Below are 15,871 nucleotides of genomic sequence, written 5' to 3'. Positions count from 1 at the left end.
TATTCAGTAAATTCAAATCTTTGAAAAGCAGTTAATCAGCCAAGCGGTCATTATTATCATCACTAGACTAGTATTGTCTGTGATTTTGTACCTTGTCTCCTACGGTGGTTCTCAGCTGCTTGTTTGAAGCTTTGACTCTGGCTTGTGCTGGTTTAACTTTGATCATTTTGTGGACAGAATTTGGTTCCTCCTCTTTAAAAAAATCTGCCAAGAGAGCAAACTAACAGCATAGAAATTAGATACACAGCATTGTAATGACATTGAACTCACAGACTCATTCTTCAAAGATCACATTAGGTCGATACCTGACTAGTGCGCATGATGTCGACTAGCTCTTCATAAAGCGTGTCTCTGTTCTTCTCCAAAAAACCTTTACACTGGTATTCCACCTAAAGAAAACAGATTCAGTTTTTTAATGAACCATTTTCACTTTATTTTTTTATATAAGACGATATAGAGAACTAAGTAACAGTCTCTCACCTTATCAGCAAAATGCTGGATCATAAAAGAGTCATTAGACAAACGAGGCTTCTCAAACAGCGGATTTGAATCTAGAAAATTGTACAGCTTTTGCAGCCAGTTTTTATCAGTGCCCTGTGGGAACTGTGGGAGAACATTCAGTTAATGAACAAATATCTTTCTCAGGGAAATCAATGACAGTAAATGACAACAAGTGGAAACTTTGGATCAAATCGAGTTTGGAATTGGAATTTCATTACTCAAACTCAAATGCTTATGACAATTTGTGTCCTAACCATTCATTTTTCTGTCCTTGATAATTTAAAAAAATAACTGCCAATCAGAACACATCAGATGCTTAATATTAAGCTGTGCAACCAATGAGATTGCAGTGTGGGCGGGGCTACCCAGCAAGTCGCATCAAAACTATAAATGGCAACTTTCTTGTAGCGTGCCGCGATTTAAGCTGGTTAGGAGGACAGAAAACTTTCACAGCAGAGTTCTTCTCACCAGACACTCCTCATCCAAAAGGTCCAGGATGCCCATCTTAGCCTCAATGAGATCAATAACGGGTTGATTGTCGTAGAAATCGATCAGCGTCCATGGAATGTCCTCTTTCATGTACTCCTCCTGCTCGAGTTTAAACACGTGCTGATGGGATGATAATGATCAGTGACATGTTTTTATGAATATTTCCACTTCATATTTCTTGCAAAAGCGAATCAAAAGGAACGCACCAGGTTGAACTGCTGTTGCAGCTTCTCGTTGGCGTAGTTAATGCAAAACTGCTCGAAACTGTTAATGTCAAATGTCTCAAATCTAGAGGAAGCCGGAAAGACAGAACAACATTAGAAAAAAGCTACACAAATGGACCTTTAGTTTTCAGACGGTGGTGACAGATTTCCACAGATATTAACATTGTAACTGTGCATCCAGTAAAGTATTTTATATTTTTAATAAAATGTTATCTACATTTATAACACTATACTTTGTGTTATATTGCCTAGTCACCATGAAATCAAAATGGACAATTCTTGATTCATGAAATATTGCAGTATTCATTACAAAATGATTTATCCATGCCTCATAATCTTTAATCAAAGTATCTTCTCCTCACTCATGTAGTGACATCTCTTCTCTGATGATGTATTTACTGACATGAGGGCGGGTCCACCTGTCACTCACATGAGACCGACCAATAGCAAACCACAACATCCAATCAATTCCCCACAGACAAAACCAAGCCCCGTTCTAATTTTGTTCTTGTTCAAGAAACCGTTTTACTCAGATATACGTCACAACATTTCATGCCAACTTAAAAATGAAAGAAAACTACTGCTCGTCATTAATTTATCAGAATCTCAGATCATAGAAACTTTAAAAAAAGTTACTAGCCACTCAGCATGTTCCATGGCCACAATTTTGACATCGATACCATAGGGAAAAAAAGCCACATATATATTTTTTATTTGGCAGCAGGTTTTTTAGGCTGCTGTCTCTTTAAGAGCTGACGCACAGATCCATTACACTGTTACACATGTGTTTTCTTTCTCAGCTCTTTACATTCACTTAAAACAGAACTAAATGTGTTTACGTGATTACTCACCAAGACTGGCATTTTAACATTATTTCGTGTGTATTTGAATGATTAAGCACAAAAAGCAGCAAAAAATAATTCAATTTAGTGCTGAGAGGCAGCTTTATGTGCCACACTTTGGGTGTGAGAAATAAATCTGTGTGTATGAGTCAAATTATGAACAATACATGTAATCCCAACAATATTCCAAACAATAATAACAACAATATTCACCTGGAGCGAATGAAGCGAGTGAGTGAGAGGAGGCGGGTTTGTGTGTAACTCGCTGTCAGAGATGTTAATGTCATGCCTTGAAATGCTATCATGGATTTTTTTTATATTCTTTTGATATTGGGGCAAATGGGAAAGCTAACTGGGAAAGTTTCCGCTCACTTAAGATGACTTGTGTGAACAGTGGAAATGACGGTCCATACTCATGAAAATACACATGTTGATGAATTCAACATACCCATAAATATCCAACACCCCAATAAATGAATGTTGCTTGCCAGGGACCATTAGTGCCTGGTTGATTTTGTGGATGACCCAGTCGAAAAGATGGGCGTAGATGTGTTTGGCCATGGCATCGCGAGCGTTGATGGCACGTTCCTTAGGCTGCGGTTTCACCACCGTCTCCGCTGACAAGACTATCCGTCTGTGACATAGCCAACGGCACATATTCTCCATGCTGACCCCCATCAGGTCACAGAAAATGGCTAAGTGAGGGTCTCTGGACTGGAGAGAAAGCAGGAAGTATTACAAAATGGCAACTCTGTGAATTATCAAATTGAAAAACAAAACATCAATTTTGTTTAAAACAGGACAGAAAAAAAACTCTTACACCGATGGATGATCTCTCAGAGCTGTTCGCCTTGATGACTATGTTTCCTAAATGCAGAATTGCAGCGAGCACCTTAAACACATCAGCCTGAAAACTGTCCTTTAGACCTGAAGAGAAACAAGACATGACCAGATGGAAGTTAACTGATGGACAATCGTGTGCTTGATATTATGCTAAAATGAATCTGTTACCCAGCAGACTGAAGGTTCTGAGTGTTTCTGCCATATCAGCGCGGTCGTCCACACCCTCGATCTCTGTCTCACCACCCAAACGGGTGTAATTAAACTTTTCTGCGCCCACTAATCAACAGATGGAGAGCATGCTGGCATTAGACAAAATTTCCACCCTACGTTATTAAACTCATTTTACATACGTATATGATAAATTGAAAGCTGTTCTTTATATATTCTAAAGAGAAAAATATTAACCTAAAGGGATAGTTCACACAAAAATTAAATCCTGTCATCATTTACTCACTCTCAAGTTGATCTAAACCTGTATGTTTCTTTTTTCTGCTGAACACAAAAGAAAATATTTTGAAGAATGTCGGTAATTAAAGTTGATGGACCCCATTGACATCAATTGTATTTTTTACTATGGAAGTCAATGGGCAACGTCAACTGTTTGATGACAGATAATATTTTTATTATTGTCATATTCTACTAAATTAATACTTTTGTGTTCAACTGAAGTAAGAAGGTTTGGAAGTAAGAACTACCCCTTTAATGTCAATATCATTGAAAATTATGATAAGGACTTATTTTGGTATTTTCATATCTATCTATCTATTTATCTATCTATCTATCTATCTATCTATCTATCTATCTATCTATCTATCTATCTATCTATCTATCTATCTATCTATCTATCTATCTGTCTGTCTGTCTGTCTGTCTGTCTGTCTGTCTGTCTGTCTGTCTGTCTGTCTGTCTGTCTGTCTGTCTGTCTGTCTGTCTGTCTGTCTATCTATCTATCTATCCAGAATCAGTCTTAAAGTTAATGATCAATTATTGACAGACCAGAAAGAAGTAGCCAATTGTTTTAATAGATTCTTTACTACTGTTGCTGAAAATTTGTTAAAGGAGTTACCAGTTCAGACCGGTTTTTATAATGACAAATTAGTTAAGGACTATTATGCCAACTGTGGTGTCACTTTAGGAGGTTTTTCATTTAATAAGGTAAATGAGACTACAGTTTATAAGAAATTAACAGATTTGAAATGCAATAAAGCGACAGGTTTAGATAATATTCCAGTAAGGTTTATTAAAGATTCAGCTTATTTTATAACCCCTATGGTTACTCACATTTTAAATCTCTCTATAGGCAAATCTAATGTACCTGATGAATTAAAACAAGCAAGAGTTTTCCCCCTTTATAAAAAAGGGAGTAGGTTTGAGTGTAACAATTATAGGCCGGTGTCTATTTTATCTTCCTTGTCCAAGGTGTTTGAAAAGATTTTATTTGAACAAATTGTAGAATATATTTCCAAATTTAATATTTTGTATGAACTTCAGTCTGGCTTTAGGAAGATGCACTCTACTGAGACAACAATTTTGTATTTGACAGATTTTATAAAGAAACAATTGGATAAAGGTAAATTAAGTGGGATGGTATTGTTAGATTTACAGAAAGCCTTTGACACAGTTGACCATAATATTTTGTTATTAAAATTAAATGCTATGGGTTTTGACACTAAAGCATGTAAATGGATTAACTCATATCTTTCAAATAGGTGTCAAATGGTAGATTTAAATGCAGTGTTTTCAGATAATTTGCCCATCTCTTGTGGAGTACCACAAGGTAGTGTATTGGGACCCTTACTTTTTTTACTATATATAAATGATCTAAAAATGGCCTGTTCTAGCCACCTTCTATTATATGCTGATGATGCAGCAATAATTGCCACTGATGAGAAGAAGGAAATAATAGAAAGTGAATTAAGTAAAGTGATCGAGGAAGTATCCAATTGGTTTTTTCAAAATAAGCTGTTTTTACATTTAGGTAAAACAGAAGCTATTTTATTTGGTTCTGCGGCTAAATTGAGAAAATGTTCCAAATTAGAAGTGAGGGTTGGAGATTTGATGATTAATGCTAAGCAAGAAGTGAAATATTTAGGATGTACTTTAGATAATAAACTGACTGGGGATAGTATGGCTGTTCAAGTGCATTCTAACGTTTGTAAACGAATTAAATTCTTAGCGAGACAGGCTGCTTACCTAGATACACAAACCTTAAAAATGTTAGCTGGTGCATTAGTACAAACACATTTTGATTATGCAGCAACTTTTTGGTATAGTGGCTCTACTAAAAAAATGAAAATTTAATTTCAGACTGCTCAGAACAAATTGTGTAGAATTATTTTAGGCCTTCATCCACTAATGCATTTAAATATTAATCATTTTAAGGAAATAGGGTTTTTAAAAGTGGACAAGAGGGTAATTTTTCTTAAGCTAATGATGGTGTATAAAATATTACAGAGAAATGTTCCTAAGTATTTGTGTGACTACTATGTTTTCATAAGAGATGTTCATTGTTTTTCTACAAGGTCAAGGATTAATAATATATATGTGTGTCGGTATAAGGGTATAAATGGGAAGAATTCGTTTTTATATTCCAGTGCAGTTGCTTGGAATAATTTGCCCGATTGCGTAAAACAAATTCAAGAAGAAGGTACTTTTAGAAGTGAAGTTAAAAAATGTCTTTTTAATGATGTTTGAGGTATTATATGTGTATGTGGTTGTGTTGATCTCATTCCCATTATGAACTGCTCGTCTGTTTTGAACTCTGAGGACCACAATGGAAATAAGCCTATGGCTTTTTTGTGTATCTTATCCTCGACAGTTTTGTTTTTTATATGTATGAAATGGTCTTTTTGGGCCTGACTGTACTTGTTTTAAATTTAATTGTTAAATAAATCAAATCAAAAAAAAAAAATCTATCTATCTGTCTGTCTGTCTGTCTGTCTGTCTGTCTGTCTGTCTCTATGTCTGTCTGTCTCTATCTGTCTGTCTGTCTGTCTGTCTCTATCTGTCTGTCTGTCTGTCTGTCTGTCTCTATCTGTCTGTCTGTCTGTCTCTCTCTATCTGTCTGTCTCTATCTGTCTGTCTATCTGTCTGTCTGTATTTTTATATGCATTTTTAAGTATTTTAAGTATTACTTCAAAATAGTATTCATTATGCAATCATTATATATAAATTAATTAAAATACATTATTATGGATCTATCTATCTATCTGTCTATCTATCTATCTATCTATCTATCTATCTATCTATCTATCTATCTATCTATCTATCTATCTATCTATCTATCTATCTATCTATCTGTCTGTCTGTCTGTCTGTCTGTCTGTCTGTCTGTCTGTCTGTCTGTCTGTCTGTCTGTCTGTCTATCTATCAATCAATCTATCTATCTCTCTGTCTCAAGTTATTTTTGCATAACTACTGTTTCTCTTATAATTTCATCTTTTGTAGCTATTCCTATTTCTGTGCTTAGTAATAACGTTTAACATGTACAGAAACACTCACAAAGTCTCAGGCCTTTGAACTCTGGCTGATGTGCACAAGCACACATTTGGTAGAAGATGTGATAATTTCTCTCATTCTCTGACTGCAGGGGGAACAAATGAGACATTCTGAGTTTTGTACTTTTAATATTGTGTTAATCTGTTAACAAATTCTGTTAAAGACTGTTAATCTTTCACCTGAAACACAACCCTTGACTTTTCCAGAAGGTACGTCCTCATGTTGGCACCAATGATCTGGTATCTTTTGTCGAAGCTGATCTCAGTGTACTTCCCGAATCGACTGCTGTTGTCATTTCTGGTTGTTTTTGCATTACCAATGGCCTGCAAACACATCAGATTATTTTGGTTTGGTGAACCAGTGATCTGATCTTGCTTGTAGAAACATGGTAGTTTGGTTAAAAACATATTTTTACCTCAGTGATGGGGTTGGATGCCAAAACTTTATCCTCCACCCGAGTTTTGCTGCCAGATTTGCTGACCATAGCGAAGTACCTCATAGCATACCGAGCTGATACGGTCTTTCCAGCCCCAGACTCACCGCTCACGATGATGGACTGATTCTTGTTATTCCTGTAGTTTGAAGAACATATGTGCTCATTTTGAGCTCACTCTGTAAAACCTGTACAGTTGGTTATTCAGCAAATGTTTGTGTCAATCCAAAACACAATGGCCCTCATTTATCAAAAGTGCGTACACCAAATTTCCAGCGTACACCCAAAACCACGGTGACTTTGAGATTTATCAATATGGACGTTGGCGTACGGTGCGCTCAAATCCTACGGCAGCTCAGGAGGTGGTGTACGCACGTTTGAGTTAGTGGGAAAATGCGCAGAAAAACAATTCCTAACACCACAAAACGCACTGACAAGATATGCTATATGACCCACTGTTAAAAACCACAACAACAACATTCAGTGTTTATTTTTGTGCAACATGAACGTCAATGTTTAATTTGTGTGACTTTACCAAAGCGTTTGATCTGTAGGCATGTATTCCTCCAGTCGCGAGCCTGTGCGCTTTACCTGACGGTTCAGGCCCGCCTGGCCCGGCAGCTGCGCACGGACTGGGACTAAAATAATTCAGACTAGCAAAATAATAAAAATGACCTTCTTCTTTTAAATAATAATAAAATCAATAAAAACCGACATTCTTCTTCTAAATAACACGCGTCATTAAGAATAATAATCATAATAACAATAATAAGAATCTTACAAATTGTCATGTAATTATTAATGTGAATGAATGGTGCTCCATATCACATCATATTGTGCACCCCAAATACATGTGCCGTGATACGAAATTAAATGCTAATTGTTTCAAAACGTGTAAAATAATGCATTGTGATGGTAATTTATCATCCAAACAGCTATTTAAACTGCTGGAGTGCGCTTCTCAACCTCCACACTATTAAGAGTACTCATAATTTGGGTCCATATTTTGTTTTTGTCGGTGCCTTTAATCCCACTCTTTAAACTCCCAAATAAAACAATTTCAGGTTTTTTTTCCACTTCCCTGGTGATGGTCTTGATGGGCCTCAATCTCAATCTCTCAATCATCTCACTAGTTCAGTAGTCAGGGCACTGATCAGGGAATCAGCCCATTGACTTATGTCCTAATCAGTGCCCTGACTAGTGGACTAGTGAGATGATTGAGCGTGCCCGATCTCCACGTCGGAGAAGTTTCGTTTCTTTGCCGTCTTCTGTTTGTCCATGGCGTAAAATGAGGGCGTGGGAGAGGCGGAGACTTGAATATATAGGGGCGTGTTATTCTAATGACGATCGTTTTCAGCCGCCGCATTTATCAAGGGCAAGTATTGCGTACATCTGGATTGCAGAGGTGTGCACAGCTTCATAAATCAGGCGGTGAGAGGAGTGTAAGCATAATCTTACGCCAACATATACACCAGTTTCTACGCAAGATGGATAAATGAGGGCCAATGTCTTCCTGCACTGCAAAACATGCATTTCTTACTTAGTATTTTTGTATTGTTTCTAGTCTAAATATCTACAAATTCTTACATCAAGAAACATTTACTAGACAAGTAAAAATTATTGTCTTGTTTTGGGGAAAAATAACTAAAAATAAAGAGAGTTTTTATAAATAATCTGCCAGTGGGGTAAGTAAAATAATGTTGTTTTAAAGATTATTTTGCTCACCCCACTGGCTTATTTAGCTTATTTTAAGCAAAAACTCTCTTCATTTTGAGTTATTTCCCCCCAAAACAAGACAATTACTTTTGCTTGTGTAGTAAATACTTCTTGTTTTTTAAGAATTTAAGATGTTTGGACTAGAAACAAGAAAAAAATACTAAATAAGAAAAGCGTTTTTTTTGCAGTGTGAATCAACCAAGGTTTAAAAGGGAGAGTTTAAGACAAGGCGCTTTACCTGGCCATTTGTTTGTAGGCCTCTTCAGCCACAGCAAAAATATGAGGGTCCAGGTCGCCCATATTTTGACCCGAGTACGCATGGATGACTGCATCTCCATAGATGGGAAGCTGCTTGTATGGATTGACTGCCACAAGGATAATTCCTGAGATAGAAAATATCATTGTGATGTTCTCACATTAAAGAAAGGGGTTGAGATCAAGAAATCCATTCTATAGCCAACCTACCACAATATGTATAGATGATTTTGGACTCTACGAATCGGACTTTGAGGTTGTGTAGCACGGCCGGCTCGTGAAGGTAGCTGAGGGCCGTGAGGTCATTCTCACCCACCAGGATGTCCGGGTTACGGAGGGGTGGCAACTTCTCACCCCCTTCCAGAGGATACTGCAACTCCTGCAAGAGAGATTTACACGTCAGGTGGATCTGTTAAAGTCAACGTTTCTATTGGGGTGATTAAACGGATTCATTTATAATCTCTTTCATTATGAACATCAACAAGAATTTTAAAGGGGGGGTGGAACACTGAGTTTCAGTCAATCTCATGTCAATCTTGAGTACCTATAGAGTAGTATTGCATCCTTCATATATCTGAAAAGTTTTTAGTTTTATTATATTTATAAAAGAAAGATAGGCTGTACCGAGTCTTTCCGAAAAAACAGAACAGTTGGAGGCGTATCGTGTGGGCGGAGCTAAAGAATCACAAGCATGCGCAGCTGTTGCATTGAGAGCATTTGAAAGCTGTGACATCCTCAAGCGTGGAAAAGAAAACATTACATTACCCAAATAAACCATGGCTATCAATCAGAATCAACTAATTCATATATGATCCAGAATCAGATCCGGAGGCTGAAATAAATTGAACAGGAGAAACAGCAACAGCAGGACGTCCGTCTCTGTGGTATGGACTGTATTTAGTGCCCTGTCAACATTTGTGTGTGTTTACTCGCAGTGACATGATGACATGATTCGGTTTATGGACTATTGTATGCGACTAAACCTTAGCAGTAGCAAGCAAAACTGTTTTGCACGTCAGACTAGTGTAACGTCATACATAGAACAACAATGGAGTCCATTAGCGCATTTGAATGACGAAGCACGTTTTGTGTGAACGTCCCCTAGGTTTATGTTTCGGTGGTTCAATAAACAAACAGACCCCTATAGTGGTCAAACAAATGTATTTAAACACACACCATGGATCGCATGCTCCATTGATAAATTAACTATATATGATCAAGTGGTTTACTTACGTGACGATAGCCAACAACACAGACATTTGAAGCAGTTTTACTCACCGCCTGCTTCCAAAGCAGGACCGTGAACCTTTATCGTTGGGACCGCTCCGTCAAAACACACTTCTTTAGTAACATTGTTGATTTTGGTGAAGTCATGTGACAGCAGTGAGTGCAGCGTTTATGGACGTGCATTTTCTCTCTCGCTCTGGTCACTTGCGCGCACACCCTTCCGGGACAGGGTATATGCAGGAATCCTGAAGTTAATTTCAATACCTTTTTAAGACTTTTTAAAGACCTTCTCAAAATATTTTAAGACCTCATCGCACTTCAAGTTCAAATCGGCAACAAACCAATTTTGTATCGTTTATATCTGTTTTGCAACGTATGGAGGGCGATACATTACCTAACTGCGCATTTCGCAAAATACCTGACGTCACCAGTAGACAGCGCTCGCCAGGGATGGAAATTAACTTTTTTCAAAGTCTACCACTCAATGTTTTTACCAGCCACTTTTTTGTTTTTAACTGACAATGTGTAACTGCATGTGAAAATTAATACTACAAGCTCTACAATACTTAAGCTGTTTATTTAATCTCAAGTCTCAATGAATTACTGACATTTTCTCTTTCTCGCTTATACACACACAAAACATGAACTGATATACATTTCATTAAATAAGTTGGGCTCTGTGCGCTCTTTTTTTAACTGGATGTGGCATTTGGATGATTTGTGGTCTTTTATGGCTTCCAGTTTTATGGTTTTTAGTCCAAACAATGAAACTATTTGTTCTGGCATCTTTGAAACATGTTGACAACATACCGAGCAGAACATTGTCAGTAGGGATGCACAGAAATAAAAATTCTTGGCCGAAACCAAAAAAGAAGAAACCAAAGCCGAAAAACGAAAAATAAAGTGCAAACTAAAATGTTTAACTCGACCTCACTCATGTGTCAGGGATGGAAATTAACTTTTTTGTCCACCGGCCACTGTGGCTGGTGGATTTCAAAATCTACCAGCCACTCCATGTTTTTACCAGCCACTTTCTTGTTTTTAACTGACAATGTGTAACTTCATGTGAAAATTAATACTACAAGCTCTACAATACTTAAGCAGTTTATTTAATCTCAAGTCTCAATGAAATACTGACATTTTCTCTATCTCTCTTATACACACACAAACCATGAACTGATATACATTTCATTAAATGAGTAGGGCTTTGTGCGCTCTTTTTTTACCTGGATGTGGCATTTGGATGATTCGTGGTCTTTTATGGCTTCCAGTTTTAAGTTTTTAGTCCCAACAATGAAACTATTAGTTTTGGCATCTTCTGAAGCGTGCTGACGACACACCGAGCAGAACATTGTCAGTAGGGATGCACAGAAATAAAAATTCTTGGCCGAAACCGAAACACCAAAAGAAATTATGCCAACTATTAATACCATTGCATTTATGGCTAATGCTGTGACTGTGTAACTTTACTAAAAATCAAGGGATTGCGATTGCATAAATTAATATTAAAGTTTCAAATATTAATCAATTACAAATTATGCAAATATTTATTTAGCACATTGCAACAATCCACAGTATAAAATACAATTCAAACTAAAATGTCTAACTTGACCTCACTCATGTGTACATTTAATAATAGCTATAATGTACAGGCCTAATGGCCTGCAGAAAGGTTACAGAAATTAAATAAAGTAATCAAATGTAAAATAACTGCATATTTTAACTGTTTAAATTAAAGATTAATCCTTATTAAACTTACAAAAGCTATTCAAGAGCAGTGAGTGATGTCCTTTTGTTTGACATTAAACAGACAGCAGTAAAGGCTACTGCCCCTTTAAGACCTAGTGCAGGGATATGCTCTTCTTTCTCGACTGTATAACGTTCACTTGAGGCATATTCAGACTATGTCTGCTTGGATACTAATCAAGATGGACATGTTGACATACTTTTTGTGTGAGTATGTCCATTTAAGCGCAAGACTTACTTGAAAGAGAACTCAATATTTGCGCGCTGTGAGACGAGTGCGCGTTCTCGGATGATGCCCAGTGACGGATCTTCTTTCAGCGCGCGCGAGTTCGTATTCGCGTCTTCTGGCACTACATCCGGGTAATGACGGCGAAAACGACTGGTCATATTCGGACATACGGCCGCACTCGCATACATTGAACAAAGTTTACAAAGAGAGGAAACAGTATGCTATTTTTATTTACCCGCCACGGTGGCCGGTAGGTGAAGCGAGTTTATCCGCCACAACTCAAAATTACCCGCATTTGGCTGGTGGCGGGTGCTAATTTCCATCCCTGTCATGTGTACATTAAATAATAACGCACTGGCCTACTGGCCTGCAGAAAGGGACAGAAATTGAATAAAGTAATCAAATGTAAAATAACTGCATATTTAACTGTTTAAATGAAAGATTAATCCTTATTAAACTTATAAAAGCTATTCAATCAAGAACATTGTTTAATGTCAAACTAAATATAAGGACATCACTCAGGCAGCAGTAAAGGCTACTGCGCCTTTAAGACCTGATGCAGGGATATGCTCGACTGTCTTTCTCGACTGTGCATACTATACAGTTCCCTTAAGGCATATTCAGACTATATACTCAGACTAGGATACTCATCAAGATGGACATGTTGACATACTTCTTGTGTGAGTTTGTCCGTTTAAGCGCAAGACTTGAAAGAGAACTCAATATTTGCGCGCTCTCGGATGATCCATAGCGATCTTCTCACTTCTCACAAGTCTCACAGCGCGTCTTCACGCGAGTGATGACGGAGAAAACGACTGATCATATGCGCACATACGGCAGCACTCACATGCATTGAACAAAGTTTACAAAGAGGTGAAACAGCTCGGTAGGTGAAGCGAGTTTACCCGCCACAACTCAAAATCAGCCGCATTTGGCTGGTGGCGGTGCTAATGTCCATCCCTGGCGCGCGCGCTCCGAGCCGATCTCAGACTGAGCGCCCCCTTGTTTTTTAATACTTATGGGGATGAAAATAAATATATTCATAAATACTTTTTGGAGTCAAACTCTTTTGACAAAGCTTGAACAAAATACTTTCAAAATGTAAGACTTTATAAAGCCGTGATAAGACTTTTTAATACTTTATAAGGGTCTTAATTTTCCCAAAATTGATTTATCACCTTTTAATACTTTTCAAGACCCCGCGGATACCCTGCGGGAGAAGAGCCGTACGCCCATACAAGGACCTTCCACTCTATCGACGTCAAGCGGACCCATACTCGAAAAAAACTCTCCGAAACTTGTGAGAAACCGGAAGGAGTATTTTTGACACGGAAATACTCTATCAAACGTCCAACATTAGTTTTTGAAACTTTGTCTATGTTTAGGATGGGAATCCAAGTCTTTAACAGTTAACAAAAAGCTCAGTATGCATAAAACAGGATTTCACCCCCCCTTTAACAATGCTTAATAGATCAGTGTTTAATGTACTTTCAAAATTGTCAACAACAAAAAAATATATATATTATCATTTTTAAAAATATAACTAAAATGCCAAGTCAGTATGTACAAATTATTTATGGTGAAAAACTAAAAAAAATACTTTTAAAAAAGTGCAATGAACTTTTCACTGCCTTTTGTAATGGCACCACTTTGATTTCACTTAAAAATTTTATTTTTATAATTTTATAAATTGTTTTGTCTTTCATTTTTTCAATCATTAGTTGAAGTTAATATTTATCTGAATTTATTTTTTAGGTCATTTAACTGGTCATTTAAAGTGTATCCTACACTTTACATCCTAAGTGTATATGACTTTCTTATTTCAGCCTTATTACTATCCATCATATAACTGCTCCACACGGCTCCAGGGCATGGCTTTCTGCCGGAAGTTAGTTATTTTAGTCTATAAAGTTTTAAATATGGATATTTTTCATACACAAACACATATCGCTTCAGAAGGCTTTTATTAAAAAAGAAGCTGTGAGGAGCAGTTATATGATGTATAGATGCACTTTAATGGACTTCATAAACAAGGCAACAATTCACTACAAAGCTAGAGTTAGCCAGGACTTTTTTTAATATAACTCCCGACTAATTTTAGTCGTCTTTTCTGAAAGAAGTATGTCATATACACCTAGGATGATACCGAATTTTCATTTTTGGGTGAACTATCCCTGGTAACACTTTACATTAACAGGACAAACTTATATTATTCATGTCCTGTTATTGTAAAGTGTTACCCTATCGTTTTAATACAGTTTTTGTCATACCGTCCCATCCTCCAGCTGTAGTTCCAGCTCAGTGTCTCCAGGCTTGAAATCTGCCAGAATCTCCGCAGATTTCCAAACATGTTCGGGGTCTGGGATCCACACCCTGTTATACTAATACAGACAGAAAACTCACATTACATAGCTATTATGTTTTTGCGCTTGCACTGCGCTTTCAACAATAACAAAACTTCTGACCATATGTCACGACTTTTTAAGTTTGGCTCAATAATTTCGTAAATAACGTCTTTGACAAGATCATTATCTTTTCTAATGCATCCATGATAGACTAAAATATCATGGATTTAACTTTCTGAACACTTGAAAAGTGATTTGTTCCTCATACCTTTGTATACAACTCCGACAGAGCCATGGCAACATGAGTCGCTTCCGATTAATTTCACATTAAACCACTTTCTCATGATACTTTCAAGCAAAACTAATATTCATACGCCTAACTTTTTAGTCATGACACCTGCTAAAAGTCTGGAAGTGACGGCGATAACTTCCTCGCTCACCTGCGATCGCCGGCGAACCTACAAGTCCTACTATGGCGAAGGATTCGGCTACTTAATATTCATGAGATTCACATACCAGTTATACATATTCATAACCACGCGCTCTGAACAGTTCAACCTACTAAAATTCAAAATATATTTTTTTATAAGTTTAGTAATAGTCTTACATTTATAAATAAACTCAAAGTGATACCATATCTAGTTCGTTGAACTTTAGATTTATTTAGTGATTTAGAAAATAGAGTACAAATTAAGTAGGAATGACAGAAATTATTACGACAAGGAATATGTAACGTTATGGAAAGAGAAAAAAGGATGAAAACACAGTGATGAAAACATTACTAAAAGAAAATGGGGAGGGGAGGTGTGTGTGTCATGTTTTTAACCCACATGGGACAATTGCCTTAATAAGTATTACCTGTAATATGAATAGCATTTATTAAAATAATAAACAATTTTTTTTTTTTTTTAAAGAAGTAAACTTTATGTAATCCTTCGCCATAGTGCGGTTCGGGTTTGGCGAACTTTGACTGCCTCCCACCGCGCGCGAGCGAGTCTCGTGACGCTTTGCTTACCGTAGGGGTGTGTTCATTTGAACAAGGATTTGGCACCAAAGGAACAGGATACTGCTCTTACTCTTTCAGTGACTGCGCAAGTATGCAGACAAATTATCCTCAGGTTGTCGGACACGAAGGCAAGTTTTCTCTTGGCTTAATGCAGACAGATTTGAGGACAACTCCTGCTTTTAAATTATTCCACCCACATCAAACCAAATTCATATGGGATTAATAGGCTACAAATTGTGACAATATATGGAAGGTCTTTGCAATTAGCATACGAATTGCAGGTAAATGCAATGCTGTCATATGAAAAGTGAAACCTGTTGCCTTAGAGGATGTTAGATCATCAAGATAAATAAGATCAGGTAATACCAGTTCGCCTTCTCCGTAGTGCTAGAAAAATAAATAAAGATAAAAAATCAGAGGAATTTAAAAAAAGAAGAGCGTAAATAATTGAGGAATAGACTTTGGTCTTGTGCAGATCTGTGAAATGAACAATAACAATGCAGTAGGCTATGCAAATAG

General features: G+C 37.0%; 1 protein-coding gene across 1 annotated transcript in view; it reads right to left on the bottom strand.

Moving 5' to 3' along the window:
- Positions 1 to 14,792, bottom strand: part of myo5c (myosin VC) — a 37,380-nt gene extending 22,588 nt beyond the window's left edge. Inside the window, exons 1-15 of the mRNA XM_067436488.1 lie at positions 14,615 to 14,792; positions 14,272 to 14,382; positions 9,010 to 9,178; positions 8,783 to 8,927; positions 6,811 to 6,967; positions 6,575 to 6,718; positions 6,399 to 6,480; positions 3,068 to 3,175; positions 2,877 to 2,983; positions 2,505 to 2,770; positions 1,197 to 1,278; positions 970 to 1,110; positions 481 to 603; positions 306 to 389; positions 92 to 220 (exon numbers count right to left, since the gene is read on the bottom strand). Coding sequence (XP_067292589.1) covers positions 92 to 220; positions 306 to 389; positions 481 to 603; positions 970 to 1,110; positions 1,197 to 1,278; positions 2,505 to 2,770; positions 2,877 to 2,983; positions 3,068 to 3,175; positions 6,399 to 6,480; positions 6,575 to 6,718; positions 6,811 to 6,967; positions 8,783 to 8,927; positions 9,010 to 9,178; positions 14,272 to 14,382; positions 14,615 to 14,641 — 1,875 coding nt within the window. The 5' untranslated portion in view covers positions 14,642 to 14,792. The remainder of the gene's footprint in view (positions 1 to 91; positions 221 to 305; positions 390 to 480; positions 604 to 969; positions 1,111 to 1,196; positions 1,279 to 2,504; positions 2,771 to 2,876; positions 2,984 to 3,067; positions 3,176 to 6,398; positions 6,481 to 6,574; positions 6,719 to 6,810; positions 6,968 to 8,782; positions 8,928 to 9,009; positions 9,179 to 14,271; positions 14,383 to 14,614) is intronic.
- Positions 14,793 to 15,871: the final 1,079 nt, after the last annotated feature.

This window comes from Pseudorasbora parva, chromosome 25 (assembly GCF_024679245.1).
Source record: "Pseudorasbora parva isolate DD20220531a chromosome 25, ASM2467924v1, whole genome shotgun sequence".
NCBI classification, from domain to species: domain Eukaryota; kingdom Metazoa; phylum Chordata; class Actinopteri; order Cypriniformes; family Gobionidae; genus Pseudorasbora; species Pseudorasbora parva.
Note: the sequence above shows the minus strand (reverse complement) of the source record. Positions and strands in the feature narration are given on the sequence as shown.